At 43.3% G+C, this 22034-nt stretch overlaps 1 protein-coding gene across 1 annotated transcript; it reads right to left on the bottom strand.

Moving 5' to 3' along the window:
- Window positions 1–18658: 18658 nt before the first annotated feature.
- Window positions 18659–22034, bottom strand: LOC143112673 (uncharacterized). The gene is made up of 8 exons (XM_076274946.1): window positions 21952–22034; window positions 21581–21649; window positions 21428–21457; window positions 21291–21320; window positions 21104–21209; window positions 20786–20931; window positions 19004–19214; window positions 18659–18744 (listed from the first exon to the last, which is right to left on the bottom strand). Exons 2-8 carry the CDS (start codon window positions 21638–21640, stop codon window positions 18659–18661), a joined length of 669 nt encoding a protein of 222 aa, XP_076131061.1. The 5' UTR covers window positions 21641–21649; window positions 21952–22034.

Consider the following 22034-nt stretch of genomic DNA (forward strand, 5'->3'; position numbering starts at 1 on the left):
TCGGTAATGTAGCCTATGAACCTCTATGTAGGCTACATAATCACCTAAGATGCACGAGAAATAAATAGGTTATAGAATGCGTTACGTTTTTATGTGTTTATGTGTCGGATGGTGGGGGTACGCGAGCCGAGTCGGAATGTAGGCGGTGGTACGCGGGGGGAAAAGTTTGGGAACCGCTGGCCTAGATGAACATTGCGCATATAACGTTACAACTATGTTGACATGATGATAAAGTTAAATGCCCAAGACACGTCACGTCATAAAAGTTGTAGGCTACAAACTTATGGTTATGGATTTAGCAGACGCCTTTGTCCAAAGCGACACATAAATACAAAACAACATAATAATATTTAAAATTGAACAGGGAACAGATTAAAATGTAGGTCAAATATAGTAAGGAGAATAGTTGTAGTACACAATAGTATCAATTCAATAGCCTAATAAAAAAGGGGAAAGGCAATAATAAAACAATGTCAATTCAATCAATAATATAAAAACAATGACATGCTAAGACTACATTAAGGAGAATATCAATAATAAACAATAATGTCAAATTAATTAACAGCCCAATTAAAATAAAACAACATTATATAAACCATAACACATAAGCGCTTAAACAACTAAGTATATGTTGAATAGGAATGTCTTTAGACCCCTCTTAAACGACCCAAAACTACCACAGGAACGGAGAGCACTGGGCAGTTCATTCCACCAACATGGAACCACTGAAGAAAAGAGTCTGGAATTAGACCCAGTTTTCATGACTGGTCGACACAACATACGCTCACCAGAAGACCGCAGTGCAATAAGTGCAATTCCTTATTATTCTTACATAGTGAATTTGCATAGTTTGTCTTACTCAAGGCTGTAGTTCCACTTACATAAATGCAGTTAGCTAAACAACTCACATTTCTGAATAAAAAAATTATGGACAAATTATGATGTTATTATCAACACATGGACAAACCAATTCATACCACCATTCATACCACCATACATTTTTTATTAAAACTGTCTGATCAGGTCAATCTGGGGGAGGATGGAGGGATCACCAGCACCACCTGTGAGTGTCCCCGTGGTGCAGCAAAGTGCAGTCATGGTGCAGCACTGGGCCTCTTCGCCTACCGAAATTTCAGCCGCACCGACGCGGAATGTTCATGGAAAGCTGCAAAGGCCACAAAGGAGCAGCATTCAGTAAAGGAGCTCTACCCACGCAACGATTTTAACCCTCTTAGTCGAGAGCCAACAGAGGATGATTTCAGGTCATTGAGGGAGGCACTCCAGGGGTCCTCCTGTGCGATGGCGTGGCTCTTGGAACCTGAGCCCCAAGGAAGTTCCCCTGCTCTGCCGGAGGACCTCACAGCTTTATTTGTGCGGTCCATAATTTCCCGGCACCCGAATCAGGGCTCTCAGGCCATTGCAGAGGCAATGGCCGTCACTGTCCAGCAGCAGGATGCTGTGCAGGCTGCCACGGTCGGCCAGAGCACCAACAGCCTTTGGCACTCACTTCGTGAGGGCAGGCTGACCGCCAGCAATTTTGGTGCCGTGTTGCCAGCTCTGCTGAAGGGGAGAAATGTGGCTCCGTTCGTCATCGACCGGTTGATGACCCAAAAGTCTCTCGACAACGTCCACGCCATCCAGTGGGGGCGTATGAATGAGAAGGAGGGCATCAAGGCGTTTGAGCAGGCCACACAGTTAAAGGTCAGGGAGTCAGGCCTGTGGCTTGCTGGGTGCTTCGCCAGATGGGTTGGTGGGTGAATCCTCTATTATCGAGGTCAAGTGCCCTTATAGCGCCCGAGACTAGACGCTAGACGAGGCCTTGAACAACAGAGACTTCTTCCTCAAAAAAGTTGATGGGATGTATGCCTTGAAGTCAAATCATCCATACTGGCACCAGGTGCAGGGGCAGATGCACCTCACCGGGGCAGAGCAGTGCGCTTTTGTTACCTGGACCACTAAGAGTGTCCTGGTCCTACAAGTGGACGTTGACCAGTCTTGGGCTCCAAATCTTGGGCTGCTGGAGGGGTTCTATAAATCCATCCTGTTGCCTAAACTCTTGGAGAAATAAATTCATTTGGTCAACTCTATGGTCATGTTTGGTTTCCAGTTTCTGTTTTCAGATTAAAGACAATTTAGGCTTAGGCATCATTAATGGCAATGATAACATGCACAAATTTACATTAGTTGCATACCTCCATTTTGACATTTTCTTGATCAATCAAACCTGATCACAACATATATGCTGACTGAATACATTTTCTATACGTGACACTCGCACAGCTGATTTGTGTCAGTTTAAAAGGGTCACAGTTACTTCGAGGAGGTAGAAGCTAGGTTAAGTTCCTGGTTAGCATACATCACTATAACCTGATTAGTGCCACAGCTTCACAATTGTAAAAACTAACGAAAGCATTACTTACAGAGAATTGTAAAATGCAGGTGCCGCAAGGATCCTAACGACTTCCGGTGTATTAATGTACAGACCCTTTTTAATCGGGTCATGGTGTTGTAAATTTGAAGAGTAAAGGAACAGTGTTTATAAATGGCATTCATTTCACCTGGTCCATCCGAGCAGCATCCCGTTTTCCGTCTCCAGTCCAGCATGTCTTGGTGAGTCTTTTTTAAACATTTAAAAGTAGGCCTATGTACACGTTTTACTACTTTAACTTAGTATCAAGAACTTCAATAACCATATAAGTCCTCAGTGTAAAATAAATAAAACTACTAGTAGCCTAATCACAGAATAAATGGAAGCTAACAAAATATTAGATGTGCCACTCAATGGATGACTTAAGTGAAAACGTCTGGTCATTTAGTACATTTGTTTCTAATGTAAAATGCATTGTTATTGCAGAAAATCACACAGGTTTTCTATAAAATAATGAGTCTTTATTGTGAGTTCATTCAAATAGATAAACTTATTTCCCCACAAAATGCACAGAAAAGCACACAGTAGGTATAAAACGGCATAACCTCAAACCATCTTTAAATTGAACCTTCAGCAACAATATAGACTCTGCACATTCAGGGCTCTATCTTCCGGCCCGGCGCAATTGACTTTGTATACTCGCGCGTTTTCTTTCCTATTTTGCAGTCCGCGCATATTGGAATTTTCCCTCCACAGGTACATGCCTGTAAATTAGGGAATTCGATTGCGCCCACGGGGGCGGTTCAGCGAAAAGACGGGGCGTGTTCCGGTGTTCCAGTTTAGATGGTGAGCAGTTTAACTGGTGATATTTGCATAAAATCAGTGAATATTCAACAAGACCCTGCCTACTTCTTAATCTGCTCTGCCTCCGATAGTGCAGGTTTGTATTAGGCTACATTTTCATGAAGTGTTTGCAAGTGAGACAATATAACAGATATCGCTGAAAACATCACCAGTGTATGTCTAATACATGTCCGTTTAAGCATTATCCACAAATATGACACATACTGAATGAATGGAAAAAATAAAACTAGCGATCTAGCTGGGATTCGAACCACGCATGGACAAGAAAGTTGATTGGATTAGCTTCTACATCGTCTATACCACTACACTACGAGCCGCTGAAACTGATGCCAGATTTCTATGTATATATTGAACTGTTAGTCAAAGTTAACACAGGTTAACATAAGTGAGAAATATACGCCCATGTTAACTGGTGCCATCACAATTTAACATGGGCATATGCAAGCCTCAAAACAACAAAATAGGTTCATCTTTGCCTCACATACCAAAACCTAACTGATGTACAACAAACTGGCATGTCCCACTAACACTTTATTCCGTTTTGGGGGTTAATAATATGAAATACGTCAGTCATGTGCAAAAATTATCATAACTTAGTGTCATGTCTCGGTGAAGTTATGCAGTGAGCTGTCTAATGATTTGAAGTGAACACATGAAACTTATTTTCTCCGAGTTAAATATTATTTAATTTGTTGGTCCTAATTTGACGACACAAAATGGTTATCATGGTAGCATATATTACAAAACTTTGATGAGAGAGTTTGATGACAGATGTTGCTGTTTCAGATTCCCACGTAGCCTAAATTAGAAAATAGTTTAGCCTACTTACTGCTCGTTCAGCAGCCTGTTGCAAAACATTCACTTAGCCTAGATGTTTGCTATAATGAATATCTTGATCGATTGACAAATAAGCTGTCACAAGACAACATAGACCTACATTCATTTAATAGGAACACCATGCTATTGTATAGATACAAAATAACCAGTGGTACAATTGGTTAGCAGGGTCCACTATTGCTGCTAGCTTGCTATTTTAGTGAGCAGTTCGAGGCCTAAGTGATCTTCATAATTTTTGCTTTCTGCACAAAAAACGAGCAACGTCTGATGGGGTCATTTACTGTTTGTGATGCAAAATTACTGAGGCAAAATTAATCTGCATTATTCAAGGCATGCATTCGCTGTGTTTGCTCATGTTATAGGCTATCACCAGTTAACATGGACATCAGGATAGCTAGTAAGCTAGACTAGTCTAATAGACCAATAACAAGCATTGCTCTCTGTGGTGTAGTGGTGATAGTGCTTACTGCTTGGAACATTTTTGCCTCAGTGAGACTCATGTTCGAAACCCAACAAAACCTTCGCTGATTTACTTTGACACATTTCCTGTTTGCACAACATTTTGTGTGGATGCTTAAGCAGACATGCATTATACATAGCGATTCCCGCATGTTTTCGGCAAGATCTTGCTTCATATTCTGTCACGCACTGTAGGCTTGTGAAAATGTGAATCTCCAGCACTGGAAGGGCGGAGGCAGAGCAAAGCGTTGTTAACAAGTAGGCAGGGTCTTGTTGAATATTCACGGATTTTATGCAAATATCACAAGTTAACCTGCTCACCATCTAAACTGGAACACCGGCGCAAACGTTCACTGTTGATATTTTGCAGTTTCAGAAAACAATTCCGCCACAGACCAGGAACTCCCTGGTCTAAAGTCTGTGGCGAAAATGCAGATGCTATTTTAAGGGCGCATGCATGACCACAGGCCTGCATGAATGAATGCGTTGCATACCAATCTACAGACACCCCCGTGCACAGACGGAAACATTCAAAGCCTTGATAATATTTGTCCATTCCCGGTTTTGTTCGTGCATTGGTGACCTAAATATTTAGTAGCCTATAGTACAACATCTACATGCAATATCTTTACAACAACGCCTAATTACGACCTATTAATCTGGACAACTTTATAGGCTACAGCCCTATAAAGGCTAAAGTTACTTTTAGTTTTGTTCCAATTTACCGTTGTGTAAGGTTTTAAGCACCATAATTTTGCCTACCTTGTTGTAGCCCATCTGAAATAACTCCAAGCTTTGCTATGTTCCATCCATCCTTTCGTTATTTTCAAAAAACGTTTTATATCCATGATGGCCTTGAAGTCTGGAGTTAGTGAATTAGCTTTTCATGTGCTGTTAACCAGCAACAGATAGTACAAGAAAGCAGCAAGTATGGTTACAATTTATGTACAATTTCTGTAGTTGCTGCATCCATTCATTGTTATTCTCTCTCCTGCTCAAATACATGTTGTGCTTGAATTAAGTTGATGATAACGTGTTTACAAACTCTGCTTTACAGAAAATATTGTAAATAGTCTACTGTCACGCAGTTAATGGGATACTGTGCAGAGTTGAAAGTTAGGTCAACTTAAACGAAGCCCTTGCTTGGCCGCCTGTGCTGCGCAACGCACACTTAGCTCCTCTCATCTATACAATGTAGTTCCCATTTCTGTAAACCATACATAATTTCAAAGAAAAATATTACCACTCGAGGGAAATCATTGTGGTGTCCAGGTGAAAAAATAGGCATAAATCTAGCGTACACATTTTCACGAATCACTGATGTGTTGATGACATAAATTAGGAAATGTTAGAGGACTTAAAGGAACACGCCACCCAATGTCAGTAGTAATATATGTTCTTACCTTAACTTTCACGAGTTGAGTCATACCTCTCCCGTGTCCGTACGTGCACTCAAACGCTCTGGTGCGCGGCTAGACTGTGTTAGCATGTTGCTATGCTAGCGGGCTTTGACGGCAACTAAGCGTAGAAGTAATCAAAAACATCGACGTTTTACCGACTTAAATACAGTTGCACGAGTAGTTGATAGAAATGCTACGGCCACGCAACGTGAAACGTGGCGATTTTCCAAGCGAATAAACCGGAGAACTACAATGTGTGGTGCAATAGTACTTGGGAGTACTTCGACCTAGCGTAGTAGTATTGTTAACACCTAATTGTAGATCCTATCCACCACAGAGTTTAGAATCCATGCTGGATCGACCCTCAGCCTCTCCCTCCCCTCTGAGCGAGAGAGAGGCACACACACTAGAGATGCGCTGATGGGCTATTATTTCAACCATAACTGCATAGCAAAACTTATCATCCATCAGCCATCCATCAACACCAAAGTTTTTTGACCAATCTTCGAAACGGCACCCGCCCACCATCCGCTGGTTGTTTTAATGTAGGGGGTGATGCAGCGCTGCTGACGTGACGCTAGGAAGCCCTTGCCTGTTCTAGGAAGACTGATCCAATGCAGCAAATATATTAAAGGGACACCAGGCAAGCCTGATGCTTTTTCTCTACGAAACTCCCCCTCGCTCGGTCTGAAGCTCTTTTCCTTTTCTTTGCATCTTCCGTCAAGGGTTTTCGCTGCTTCTTCGCCGGCTCTGCCATTATACACACGTTTGCAACAATCGCTAGCGTTTCGTTAGCCTCCCTCTGTGCTGTGGATGCAGGATGGAAACTGAAACTGCTTCGGTCGCCGGGTACGATACACTGAACTTGCAAGCGGGATATTCTTCCTACAGGCAGTAGGGGCGGGCGAGAGAGTCTTCATTCGCCCTGTAATGAGTCATTTAAACATATACCGACTTATGAAGATGATTAATTAACACGAAAACGTTGCCTGGTGTCCCTTTAAAAGGCTAAAGTCGTACATTGGCTATGTTGTAGCCTATCCCCAGAATATCAGCAGCAAACTCAGTCTCTGTCTCGCAAAACAGTCTCCAAATAAAACGCACATCGGCCTGTTGCCTATATGCCAGCTTGTGACAATATATCGTCCAAAATGCTTGATTGCATTGCATTCTCCACATTTTTAGCTACATTTTCATGTACCACATCAGCATTTTTGTTCAGTAAATCTTTTGTAAATTGCTTTAAAATTAATTGCGCTGTCTGTCTGAAAAAGACGCGCTCGTGCAGTCAAAATGAATGGGAGTCTTCAGAACAGGCTTTCAGTCACCCTGACATAACAGTGTGTAAAGTAGCCTATAATGTGAATGACTTGTTATTTTATCAAGGATTTCTTTCTTTTTGCAAAAAATAAAGTACAATAGGCATTAATTAGTAGGCCAGGAGCATGTTGAAATTATGTGGCAAATTGCGTTTTTTATTACAATGATAAAATTGTAAAAGGACGTGACGAAGCTGAGGCAAGCCAGGCAATAGGCCTATAGGCCCGACGGTAATTGTAAAGCAATTTACAAAAGATTCACTGAACAAAAATGCTGATGTGGTACATGAAAATGTAGCTAAAAATGTGGAGAATGCAATGCAATCAAGCATTTTGGACGATATATTTTCACAAGCTGGCAGAAAAGGCAACAGGCCGATGTGCGTTTTATTTGGAGACTGTTTTGCGAGACAGAGACTGAGTTTGCTGCTGATATTCTGGGAATAGGCTACAACATAGCCAATGTACGACTTTAGCCTTTTAATATATTTGCTGCATTGGATCAGTCTTCCTAGAACAGGCAAGGGCTTTCTAGCCTCACGTCAGCAGCGCTGCATCACCCATATAGCCTATATATATATATAGGGGAGAACCGGCACAATTGTAACACTTTTTTATTTTTCCAATTCAAACTCGATTTACACAAAGACGATAGACTTGAGAGTTGTGAAATTTGACCAGAACAGAGTCGTACATGTCTACTCCATGAAAGTTGAAACAGAATTTAAAAAATATGTTATAGTTTGTCAATAATTTAACTTAACAGCCATAAAAAAGTGCGGTACAGTTGTAACAGTAGCGTCATGAATGTAACAGTGCTAAAATCGTGAATCCTATAACATATTGTAATGCCGAAGAGTAGTTAGGAGACGGGGAGGCTGGGATATCGTTCCAAACTCCGGTTATTTATTTCTCAAAGGGTAAGGGCCCCATCACATCCACAGCTATACGGTCCATCGGATAGCCTACCCTCCTCTGCTGAAGTGGAGCATGGGAACGGCCCACGGGTTCCTTACGGGCAGTGCATGCGTCACACCGGCGGCAGTAGGACTCTACATCCCTCCTGCACGTGCTCCAATAGAACTGTTGCCGCACACGCTTCAGTGTCTTTTTCACCCCAAAGTGACCCACTCCAGGTTGCCCATGCATGGCTGCTAGGACCAATCCGCAGCTAAACATCGGGACAACAGTCTGCCATTTAGGTAAACCTGTTGCAGGCTCCACCCAGCGTCTCTTCAGCACCCCGTCATGTAGGGCCAACCCATCCCTCATGGACCACAGGCCCCTCACTGTGAGTCCATGAGCAGCTACATCTTCCCAGGATGGGCGCTGTCCAGCCTCCACCCAGCTGATCACAACCTGGAGCTCTGGATCTTTACGTTGTTCGGTAGCCCAGGACATGTTGGAGGCCGGTAGTATGGCTCGGCACTGAATGGCTAGCAGTTCATCCTCTAACACGTCAGGCAACGTGCCCTCAGCGCTACCAGGTAGACGACTGCACTGTGGACACGCAGCTGAACAGCTCCTCCTGGACAGCCCATCAGCATTCTGGTGGTTTTCTCCCTTCCGGTGCTGAATCTCAAACTGAAACTCCTGTAGCTGTTCTATCCAACGGGCAACCTGACCCTCTGGCTCACGGAAAGAGAGGAGCCAACGCAGGGAGGCATGGTCAGTCCGGACCACGAAAGGAAGGCCACACAGGTAATGCTTGAAATGACGAACAGCTTCGACAACGGCTAACAGTTCTCTCCGGGTCACACAGTAGTTGCGTTCAGCTCTGTTGAAGGACCGACTGTAATACTCGATGACCCTCTCTCCATCTGCAGTCACCTGGGATAGGACGGCCCCGAGGCCTACATTGCTGGCATCCGTGTCCAGGATGAAAGGGAGCTTCGGGTCTGGCGCCACAAGGATTGGTGCACTACAAAGAGCCAGCTTCAGATTGTCAAAAGCACGTTGTTGCTCAGGCCCCCAATGAAATTTCTGTTCCCTGAGACAACTGGTGGAGTGGGGCAGCCACAGTGGCAAAGCTTGGAACGAAGCGGCGGTAGTATGAAGCCAGACCCAAGAAAGACCTTAACTGTCGTAGGTTGCAGGGGGCTGGCCAGTCACGAACAGCTTCGGTCTTCCGGTGTTCAGTAGCAACCCCCTCTCCAGTCACGTGGTGTCCAAGGAAGGTGACAGCGCGTTGCATCAGACTGCATTTCTCTGGGTGTAGCTTCAGGCCGGCTTGGGCTATTCTTGTGATGACTGCATCTAGATGACGCAATGCAGACTCAAAGTCTTTGCCATGTACGAGCAGGTCATCAAGATACACAAGACACCTTTCTTTGGGAATTCCCTGCAGCACACGCTCCATCAGCCGCTCGAATGTTGCGGGCGCATTACAAAGCCCAAATGGCATGGTGTTAAACTGCCACAACCCTGTCCCCGTAGTGAACGCTGTCTTTGGTCTGGCATCAGCAGCGAGGGGCACCTGCCAGTAACCAGACCGGAGGTCCAACGACGAGAACCTCTTCGACCCACCCACCTGATCCAGGGACTCGTCAATCCGGGGTAGTGGATATGAGTCCTTAACAGTCACCTCGTTGAGCCGCCGAAAGTCGATACAAAACTGCCAGCTGCCATCCTTTTTTGGGACCAATACAACCGGAGAAGCCCAGGGGCTGTCAGAGGGCTCGATGACTCCAGCAGCCTTCATTTCCTCCAGACACTGTTCTGCAGCCAGCTGTCGAGAATGGGGCAAGCGACGTGCACGTTGACGGATAGGGGTTGCATCACCAGTGTCAATGCTGTGCTGAATCAACGGGGTCCTACCAACATCACCGGGGGTTGCAGCAAAAACAGCACGATGATGGTCCAGCACAGCCCATAGCATCTGTTTTTGTGACTCATCAAGGCCTACGCTGTTGTCCTCCCACAACTGATGGATGGTGTGTCTCTGTGTTGGTGCATCAGTGACCAGTGCTGGAGGCTCAGGTTCCACTACAGCAGGAAAGGGGCGTAGGGGAAGTGGAGTCTCGGACCCAGAGCAGGCTGCTGAAAACGGCACAGGAAGGTCTGGGGTAGTGGTTATGGTCTCAGGTGCTGGCGGGTCAGGATTCTCAGCCGCATGGAGCACGCCAACACAGTTTAACAGTGGTCGAAGGGGTGAGGGGCTGAAACAGATGGGCGCAGTGTTTGACTCTCCAAGTCTGAGGCATGCTGCCCCTAGGTCAATGACAGCCGCTGCAGCATGAAGGAAGTCAATGCCAAGGATACAGTGCTCAGGAAGTTCAGCAACCCAGACGCGTATGAAAAAGCATTGTCCAGCCACCTGGATCTCCGCCTCACACTGGCCGACCATAGGCACATGCTCGCCGGTGACGGTAGTTAAAGGGACACTGGGGGGTTGTAGTGCATGGTTCACTAACAAGCTGGGGTGGACTAGAGTGACGGTGGAACCAGTGTCTATTAAAGCTTTAACTGGATGACTATTTACAACAGCAGATACATGACAGCACTCGACTAGGCCACAATCAAATGAAACAACACTGACGGGAGACTCTACACTGCACACAGGACCAGGAGACACTCCCATTACTCCGGTCCCTTCCCGTTTCCCTGCTGTAAAGAGCCAACAGCTGAGTCCAGTGTGGTGCAGTCCCGGCGCAGGTGGCCTCTCTTGGTGTCACCGAACCGAGGAGACAATGCCCTGTGTAGAACATCTGCCTGGGTCACCTGGCTGCCGCGGACGTCAAGAAAAACCTGCAGCGCATCCCCCTCCAATGCAGCTGCCAACTGCCCCACTCTATCCTCTTCACTCCAGCCATTAGAGTTAGCCATTAGCTCAAACTTTTCACAAAAGGCTTCATAAGAGGTACGGCCATCGTATCTGCCCAACTTCAGGAAACTTCTATTACGCACAGGTTCAGGTGCAACCAGAGGGGTCAGGGGGACAGACGGCCCAGTCTCTGTGGCTGTAGCATGCCCGCCGGTAGAATGACTGACCCCCCAGTGAGGCCCAGTCACTGGGGAGTGAGCACACTGATGGGGTGAAGGTCGAGTGTCTGGCAACTGTGTGGTGTTCTCTCTATGTGTATAAAATAGACGGGTTGCCTCGTCGGAGCCTTTTTGCAGAGTGTTTGCCGCAATGCTAGTGTGTTCGGATGGGAAATTAGCATGCATGCTAAGGGGCTCAATATCAAGGAGCTGATGGGAGTTGCAGGCGTTTGGTATTGGACACATAAAACTGGGTGGTGTGGGAAGTGAAGGAGCAAAAAGTGCTTCTGTAGAAGAGGACTCGACTTTATTTAGAAGGCAATTGGGATGTGAATCAATTAAGCAAACAGTATTGCTGCTACCGGAGTAGCGACTAGCTTCTCCCGCTAGCCAGTTAGCTTCCGACAGCGCAGGGCAGCCACCACTAGCGCCGCTAGCCACTATTGGCGTACTAGCGAACCGGATGTTTTTATTGAATACTTTCCGGTTGATCTCTTCGCCGTTGCCAGTAGCAACAGGAAAACGAACGTGAGTGTCACTGTCAGGGGCACGAGCGTTAGAGTCAGGGCTTAATGAACATTCGGTTCGTAGTAATGGCAGAAAGGGGTTATTGTGAGACCATCTAGCAATAGCTCTCTGTCCCTCCGGACCTCGGTGGTCCTGCCCATGTCGGGGCACATCCTTATCAGGGTCCCTAGTCTGTCCAAGTAAAGGGAACGACCTTACCAGCCCAGCGATGTCATCCATTTTCGGCAGAGGTAACGATCCCACTTCCAGACACCAGTGTAATGCCGAAGAGTAGTTAGGAGACGGGGAGGCTGGGATATCGTTCCAAACATGTACAGGCTAAGGTACGGGTAGCAGGAGGTGTCCACTACAAAATAACAAACTGATATTGATAAATTACGTCTCAATCTCTTGTCATTCACTCTCATCGGCAGACAACACAACGCAACACAACTCACTCGCACGTAATTCACTTCTACTCTGACTAAACTTACTAGACGTCTTAGAACCCCCTATTCTATTCCCTCCCCTTATCAATCGCTAACTTATCCGAACCCCTAAATATTCCCTCCCGGACACCTCCCCCCAATCAAAACACATCAGAACTTATTGACACATTCTATGACACAGAAGGGAGAGGGAGACACAGACACTCTCGCACGCACACACACACACACACGCGCACACGCCGGGAAAACAGAAGACACAGGGGAACACAGGGGAAAGTCCAACACGGGGCAAATAGCCTCGGCGCTACAATATTTTAACACAAAACAGTGCTGGGTTAAACAAAGAGCATCTGTTTTCATATAAAATCAAGAAAAAAAGTCCAAATGTATGACTGTTAAAGCTAATTTATTGCATTATTGATTAGCCATTGCAGACCATATTACGGTGTTATAGCTCACAATAACCTTTAAATATGCTTATTTTGGCCATATCCACTTGATAAAACCAGTAAATATAGTTGATAAACTGCTTATTTCTTACATGTCTGAAGCATTTGGTCCAACAGTGATATTTCAAGTTGCTGTGTTAACTTTAATTGGGTGATGGCGGCACAAAAATCATAATCCATAACTCGCCATGAGAATGTTCGTGCATTCGCGATAAAATCAGTTCATTTTGCCATAGAGACTGGTGTTACAACTGACCCGCACAGGTCATGTTTTTATTTTAATTTAATTGCATGTGCTGTGACTACATAAATCAAATAGGACTCATGTTAACTTGAAACAGAGGGACTGAAGATATGAATGACATGTGATTGAAGTCCACACGCTGAAATTTCACAAAGCAAACTTAAACAAACAGTTGCGGTTAAAAATAAATAAAAAATCGCGATGCTTGAATTTTGCACCTTTTTGCTTAATATCTCTGGTCGTATTTATAGTAGACCATTCATATTTGGATGGCTGTAAGATTATACATAATTACATGATATGTGTCTGTTTACGTTTCCGTAGCTACACCATATCTTGAGAATAAAACACTGTTACATTTGTACCGCTGTTACAATTGTACCAGTTCTCCCCTACATTAAAACAACCAGCGGATGGTGGGCGGGTGCCGTTTCGAAAATTGGTCAAAAAACTTTGGTGTTGATGGATGGCTGATGGATGATAAGTTTTGCTATGCAGTTATGGTTGAAATAATAGCCCATCAGCGCATCTCTAGTGTGTGTGCCTCTCTCTCGCTCAGAGGGGAGGGAGAGGCTGAGGGTCGATCCAGCATGGATTCTAAACTCTGTGGTGGATAGGATCTACAATTAGGTGTTAACAATACTACTACGCTAGGTCGAAGTACTCCCAAGTGCTATTGCGCCACACATTGTAGTTCTCCGGTTTATTCGCTTGGAAAATCGCCACGTTTCACGTTGCGTGGCCGTAGCATTTCTATCAACTACTCGTGCAACTGTATTTAAGTCGGTAAAACGTGGATGTTTTTGATTACTTCTACGCTTAGTTGCCGTCAAAGCCCGCTAGCATAGCAACATGCTAACACAGTCCAGCCGCGCACCAGAGCGATTGAGTGCACGTACGGACACGGGAGAGGTATGACTCAACTCGTGAAAGTTAAGGTAAGAACATATATTACTACTGACATTGGGTGGCGTGTTCCTTTAAGGAGACGTGATGTTGAACTGCATGCCGATGCCATTTAACCCAAATGCCCCAGCGGCAGCACGGGAGAGAAGAAATTAACTGACAGAAGATATGCATTGTCGATAGAGAGGTAATGTTAGATTACATTGTACATTGCAAATATATCACCATGCATTCATAACCTCGTGATTCAGTGAGAATGATCCCAAAAAATCGGAAAGTATGTCTTTGTGACAATTCTGTATTACATTTTGTCAAGATGAAAAATCAATAGCTAACTGTTCCCAACTGAACAGTGATTATAGCGCTGTGAACGCTCCTGGCTGCGCCTGGCAAATACGCCACCATAATAGCAATCAGCTATGGAACAAGCGTGCCAGTTGTTAAAGGGAATGTGAGATGACGCTCTGATTGGTTTATTGCACGTTACGCCCAAACCACACCCATGATTAATGTAGCTACTTCAGACAACCCCATTTTAGATTTGCGTCGGGCGCAACAGTCAAATATCCCGCCGGTAAAATAGCATCAGCGCCCGAGATCCGCCCACAAAGTGAATTGCGTTTTGCGCAAAGACACTTCCGTTTTAGACCATTAAAATAGGGCCCTCAATTCAATTTTATAGAGGGCCAAAACATTACATGTCTCATGGCGCTACAGTGTTGAACATGAAGAGAGCCTGTGAGTAACTGGGGCGATAAAAAAACTCCCTAGAATTGGAGATGCATATAGGAAGAAACCTCGAGCAGATCCACGACTCAAGGGCCTGACCCATCTGCCTAGGGTCAGTTACAGGGCTGTAAGGTTTCTATAGAGTGTAGGGATGATTGGGATTAGCTAGGCTGCGCAGGCCAGGAATCCGGTCAACGGGACAACAGGCGATAGTAGGGCAGTCATAGGGATGTGTTCCAACACAGGGATGACGTCGCTCCTTGGAATTCCAGCCGTTCCAGGACCTGTTAGCAGTCAACAAACAAACACTAATGAGGCTTCAATGGTTAACAGGCACAGAAATAATGTTAGGCTTGAAAACAAACTTTCCTTAATGATGAAATTGAGATCGCAGAATAAAAGTCACTCGTCGTCTTGGCTCATCTTTCCCAGTGACTCGTCGTTTGGAACTGGACTTCCCACAGCAGCGGCAGTAGACACGCACACACAACAGAAAGCAACAAGTGGGAAAAAACTAGCACTGGGTTTAGAGTTGGGTGTTAGTAAGGCACAGTAAGTACATGAGAAGCATACTGAACATCACAAAACACCACATCTTCAAATCTTCAATCACACAATACCTCAACCCCCAACTGCTTGCACACGCTTACCTATGCCCACACCCAACAGTGAGGGGCCCGGGTTGCTACGTGTTTAGCTCCCATACCCAGACCCCACCCCACAGGGTGAGCCCTGGCAGCCATGCATGAACAGCCAGGCATCTATCTCTGCACAGGAGCTCTGAAGACCAAGGACATATGGCGATAATTCACACAAATACACAAAAAAAGTTGCTTAGTGATCCTAGGAGCCATGGCAATGCTAATAGGGCAAGTCAGAGCTGGTGCACCGCTAGATAGTGCGAGGGTCTATAAGGGCTATATAACCTACAACTGCAGACAAAGAAATCACTTAGATTCGGGGCATGTGGAGAGTTGCGCCTACAGTTCTAGCATGCTAATAGGGCAAGTCAGAGCTAGCTATGAACAGAAGGGGAAGATCCATCATGTCTCGGTAAGTGTCAAAGTGCTTGTAGTAAAAAAAGACATATGCTCACCTGAGGGTATCTATGTTAAGTGTATAATGTTATCTGAGAGGGGGAGGGGGGGGGTCCAGAAAGTAAATAAAAATGAATAATAGCATCTCAATAGCATCAGTAGCAGACACATTCAGCTAGCTATACATCTGGAAAGGTCATACCCAAGTCTAGTTCAAAACCTTTTGCTGTCCATGAATGATAGTGCGAGGGTCTATAAGGGCTATATAACCTACAACTGCAGAAGGAGAAATCACTTCGATTCGGGGCATGTGTTGAGTTGCGCCTACAGCCTGCCCTCGCAAAGTGAGTGCCAAAGGCTGTTGGTGCTCTGGCCGACTGTGGCAGCCTGCACAGCATCCCACTGCTGGACAGTGAGCATATATGTTGTGATCAGGTTTGATTGATCAAGAAAAGGTCAAAATGGAGGTATGCAACTAATGTAAATGTGTGCATGTTATCATTGCCATTAATGATGTAATCATTAGCCTAAATTGTCTTTAATCTGAAAACAGAAACTGGAATGGCCAGAGAGCCCTGGTTCGGATGCTGGGAAATTATGGAACGCACAAATAAAGCTGTGAGGTCCTCCGGCAGAGCAAGGGAACTTCCTTAGGGCTCAGGTTCCAAGAGCCACGCCATCGCACAGGAGGACCCCTGGAGTGCCTCCCTCAATGACCTGAAATCATCCTCTGTTGGCTCTCGACTCAATACGTCTACACGAAACCGCCAGGTGAATTTTCTGTTACCGCTTTCACACCTTTAACGACACCGGTAAAGAAAAAAAAACTCACGTGCACACACAGAGGCAGGGCTGTAGTCAAGACCACCTTTGTCGAGTCCAAGTCAAGTCCAAGACCAGGACTAGTCGAGACCAAGTCAAGACCGAGTCCAAAGAGGTTCGAGTCCAAGACAAGACCGAGTCCAAAAAGGTTCCAGTCCGAGTCAGGACCGAGTCCAGGATAGGAAAAAAAGTCTTATGCATGACAATCATTTTGGGTTATTATTATTATTATCTAAAAGCAAAAACAGTGTGAACACACCCAGGATTTGTGTAGCCATTCCCCTTCTCCAATATTATTATAGGGCTGTCAAACGATTAAAAATATATATTTTGAAATGAATTCATCTTGATTAACCGCAATTAAAAAGTTCCTAAAGACTAAAGCTTCTTAAATGGCATATTAAATACAACATAAATCACAAAATGATAATGAGTAACCACAAAGGTAAAAGAAAAACACTTTTATATTATTTAAATGATAATACTGACACAGTAATTGTGTTTTAAAGTATTCATTTCTTAAGAAATATACACATTTGATGCTGTTTAACTCATTTGTAAATGGTCAGGGTATCTGCACATTTTCTAAGTCCAAATTTAAAGACTTTTAAGACCTTTTTAAGACATCTAAATGAAAAAATTAAGACTATACCACGGCAAAAAAGATACACACGAAAACTTAAAACTGTTAACAAATATATTTTGGCGAAAGACAATAATTGTGTATGAATTACCTTCACAGCTATAAATAACCAATTTTAGGGTCTGGGCTGCTTGCTTTTGAAGCTGGCTATACATATCTGGTTGTGCTACTGGCTGAGACTGACTGTTCTACACCTGTATCTGTAGTAGCCTAGGCTACTTACCAAACATGTTTACTGGACTGGATTCCCTTCAATATTTTTCTAAGGTAGACTTACTAAGCTATTTACATACTTTAATAGGCCTACTTTATATAATTTACTGTGTGCATCTATTGTCCCATATGCAGCACAGCAAATCAAAGTTGATCCACTACTTTACATTTTGCACACCAGTTGTATTTAAACCAACCAAAGCTTGACTGAAACATTGTAAAACCACCACAACCACAAAGTGAAACCACTCCATTAATTAAGAGACAGGTCCTCCTCGCATCCATGTTCCTGCTGAAAAACTGCTGGTTTCATCTCAAGCACGCACGTATATGGTTTTTTTTATGTAGCCAACATTTTATGTAGTCGCCGACATAAAAAAAATGCTGTTATATTTCAGCAGACAGATATTACAGGTACTGTAGGCTATAGACATATATTTACTTAGACTAGGCCAGCAACATACGCTGGAGAGATGCAAACAGATCAACTTCACGTGTATTTCCTCCCGATTGCGAAAACGTTTGTTTTCTTTTTCTGTCGGTCCGTGGTTCCTTCATAAATTGCGCAGCAAATTATCAGACGAGTGACAGAAGCACTGGTCCGCGCATAATTTGACCAGCAGTCTTCGTGTCCATAGTTTGTGAAACGATGCTGCGTCCGAGCAGAGATTCTAAGCCCAACGCAACCCTAAAAAAGGAGGACAAATGAGCGTCCGTATGTTTATGTTTTATGTTTAAAATCCGTATGTCCGGCCTAAATCCGAATTTATGGCCACCCTATCGCTAACTGGCCTGGCATACTAACTCTTTCTCCCTCTCACTCTACCGCTCACGGCTACCTGCGTATCTCTCAGGCCTCGGCTACACCACGAAAACGTCAGGCATATTTTTACATATTCTTACCGTTTTCACACCTTTAATGACACCCGTGAAAAACATCTTCACTCTGCAACCACTACACTTCCTCCAGTAGCCTTATACCCTTATCAGAAAGTCCTTTAGGATTCCAATAGAGGAAATCCTGTAGGATTTCTATCAGATTTTGGAACCAGAATCCTATAGGATTTACAAAAAAAATAATCCAGTAGGATTATTGAATTCCTATAGGATTTCGGTTCCAAAATCTGATAGAAATCCTACAGGATTTCCTCTATTGGAATCCTAAAGGATATTATTCCTATAGGTTTTTGTCTTTTAAAAACACTTAAAGGATTTTAAATCCTATAGGATGTTACTAAATTAAATCCTATAGGGTTATATAAACAATATTGAATTTAAATAAACCAGTTCCCAATAACAGACATGAAGTAATTATATTTATTATTAAATATAAATAAATAAATAAATAAATAAACAAAAAAACAAACAAACAAAGAAATAACAACAATAACAAAAATTATTACTGTTACAAATAATCAGTGTGTGTGTGTGTCAGTCAATGTGTCCGCCTCTTCTCCATCTTTTCCTGATCCGCACATTTGCCCCCTGGTCGACCCCAAACCGTATAGTGATGTAATCTGTGGAAACAAAAACAGCGGGAAAGTGTAGGAATATGTTAGCATGTGCTTTATATTGCAAGTTAGCTGTTGTTATGATATGCTTTAATTGGACATAGGCTTTTTTTCAGCTTTTCAAATCTTATATTCATTCACGATAATGCAGAAACTAACAACAGGTGTGCCAATTACAGTGGAGGATACTGTATATAATGTATAAACAGTTTAAAGTCAATATATCAACCATTACATTGTGAGGGAGAAATAAAGTTTTACTCACTTATAATGTCGCTCACTTTGACCGGGTTAAGCTGGGGTTTAGCTGCTTTAGCCCGGAAAGCATTGGACTGTTTGCCAGTGTAGGAGTGGCTGGCAAGTATGCTCCTCCCAAACACGGCCAGAAGAAGGTCCTTCGTGGCCTTTTTAGCATTAAACCACTTGATTGAACCATATTGAAGCTGGGTTATTGAAGTGGAAGGTCCTATATGAACCTGTGGATATACACATGAATTTTGATTACGAAATGGTTACTACTCCTCACTTGTGTCAGTCACAACTGTTGTTAGATATGACTCAAAAACAATTCCACAGACCTCTACAAAAATGACATTTAGCAGGAGATAGCATCCCTAGTATTATGCTCCCTAAACCACAAAAAACCTTTCTATGTAAAGGGAGACTATTATAATTAGGGCTGTCAATCGATTAAAACATTTAATCTAATTAATTACACACTCTGTGACATTAATCTAAATTATTTCCATGCATCCATTTTTGCTATGAACATATCTTGAAAACAAGTTTGGCAGATGAGCGAATCAATGAACAGCCAAACCAACATTATAGACTTTAAAGTTCAACGTGTCTCTCTTTTATTATAATTTCCCCTTTGATAGGCATCAGCATAGTGCTTGGTGTCAGATTTTTAGCATGATAAATGCAAATGACTGAAGTTACCACTCACTGTCAATGGTACGTGCAGAGTAGGCTACCCTAACACCAAGGTAATGTGTGGAAATACACCTATGATTTATCTTTTTTTTGGCCATTCAAACGTGTAGATTTTAATTCACATAATTACTAGGTTGTTGCCTTTTCTATCCAGTAGGTGACAGTCCAGGATAAGAAATAGCAGTTCAAGAAAATAAACTAAATAGTAGGAACAAAGAAATTGAAGCAGCATAGCCTACAAGTGCAAATGGAAATGTAATGTGAAGTTATTGGAATGGAAATAAATGTAACCACCTTCTACATACTTTTGAAGACTTTTTGTTGCAACAAATGTGTGCAACAAATGTAGTCAATTTATTAAGGGAGTTTGTTGGTTAGTTAGTTAGTCGGTCATAGGGTAGGCTCAGCAAAACGTTAGCAAAGTTAACTTTGACAAGGCTGGCGGCTAGCATTATCATCATCAGTGTGCTAACTCGTAGGCCTAACTGGATTGTTTTGCATTGAGGTGCTACTTCAGACATGACGAACTCCTATGGTAGGCAACGGAAATTCCTTACTGCAGAAATAGTAGATTGATGCTCCTGTCAAAAGTATATTGGTCTGGGCGTTCTTTTTAGGCCTAACCTACATTTTTCATTCAAAGCAGTGCTTTCTCGTATGCTTCCTTCAGTCATGAAAGCTAGACTGCACTGGGTCAAATGTCACTATGAAATGTGATTAATCAGCGTTACATTTTTTAGCATATTAATATTTCTGTAATTAATTAATTGCAATTAACGTGTTATTTTGACAGCCCTAATTATAACCTATCCTAATGTTAATGAGCAGGTGATATTGTGATTCCTACTGCCCATACAGAAAAATCAAGGGAAAAAATATATTCACATGTAGCTACATCCAGCTTATATTTGAATAGATGGCTACAATATATTTAATACATTATTTTGAAATATATTGATAAATACATGGAAATATATTTAACATAGATGTGCTTATACAGGAATATGTTCAAGCTGCATATATGTGGATATGTTATTTTTCTGTATGGGTGCCACCAACATGGCCATATTATCTTATCATATTAAGTGCACCACACAAGCACAATACATACATCTGTGTTGTTGGTGCTGCAGATGGTAGTTGCACTTGCTGATGGGGGTGGTGGTGCTGGTTGGCGCACTGGTGCTGGTGGTGCAGCCAGTGGGTGTTGCACTGTTGGTGGTACTGACGCTCCTGCTGGCATAGGCGTTTTGTGGTCTGTACAATAACATGAAAAAAGAATTAATTAATACCCACTTAGTTTTAAATTAGATATTCATATTCCATCATAATACACTTGGAAATTAAACCAACCAACAATATAAAATATTAAGAAGAGCTCTTAAAAACAACAACTTGAGTACTTGTAACTTAACAACTTGAGTCTTACTTGTAATTATATGTTTCTCCAGCCTGCTAATTCTATGGTTCATATCAATTAAGATATTGTAGATCTCATCAAGCTGGTGTGACATGCTATTGATTGTAGCTGAATCCTAGAGAGAGAAAAAAGCATGAGTTGGTCTGATGAGTAGGGCTGCACAATTTGCGCTGAAAACTATTGCGAGTTCACTTACTGAATCGCCAGAGGACTTTCCCAGACCGGCCTGTGGGGTGGAGAGGAGGACAGAACCACATACGTTAGAAAACACTAACCATATGATACAAATAATAGTCCACATACAGCTCTGAAAACCATTGCGAGTTCACTTACTGAATCGCCAGAGGACTTTCCCAGACCGGCCTGTGGGGTGGAGAGGAGGACAGAACCACTTACGTTAGAAAACACTGTAACCATATGACACAAATTATAGTCCACATAGGCTACAGCTCTGAAAAACCACAAACAAAATGTCTGTACACTTACGTGGTATTCCATTAGAAATTTTTTTGATAAGGACTCCCTTTCCTTCTTCTTGCGTTTCATGGGGACAAACTGTAAGACATGAGAAAATATGATTATGTGTGACAAATAGACATTCTACTCTGAATCCGTCACCAAATGAATTGGGTTCTATGGGTTCTCCTGTGAAACAAGTGTATAACCATCACATCTTGGCTGAGATGATTCAACCACCATCCTTTTATAAGCTAGCCTGGGTGTTCCCATGCTGCCTTGCGCGCGATTTGATTCACGCTGCTAAGGCAGCCTGGAGACCATGGAGCAAATTTTCTCCTGAGATAGGCGACCAATCACAGAACAACATAGGCCTACTGTTGAATTTCACGTATACGCACCTCATCATTGTCACTGGTGATGCCACCAGGTGAGTATGGTGCAGGGGGGCGCTTCTCTCTCTGACCACGGCCGCTTGGCCCGG

The sequence above is a fragment of the Alosa pseudoharengus genome, unplaced genomic scaffold (genome assembly GCF_046254945.1).
Source record: "Alosa pseudoharengus isolate Yale_2024_CS ecotype anadromous, Long Island Sound unplaced genomic scaffold, YU_APseudo_1.1 YU_APseudo_1.1_scf_8, whole genome shotgun sequence".
Taxonomy (NCBI): Eukaryota; Metazoa; Chordata; class Actinopteri; order Clupeiformes; family Clupeidae; genus Alosa; species Alosa pseudoharengus.

Coding starts and splice junctions, on each gene's coding strand:
- LOC143112673 (XM_076274946.1), bottom strand. CDS start 21,640: ATGAAACGCAAGAAGAAGGAAAGGGAGTCCTTATCAAAAAAATTTCTA. Junction 19,215..20,785: donor GCAGCACCAACAACACAGAT/GTATGTATTGTG, acceptor GTATATCCACAG/GTTCATATAGGACCTTCCAC. Junction 18,745..19,003: donor CAAAGTGAGCGACATTATAA/GTGAGTAAAACT, acceptor TTGTTTCCACAG/ATTACATCACTATACGGTTT.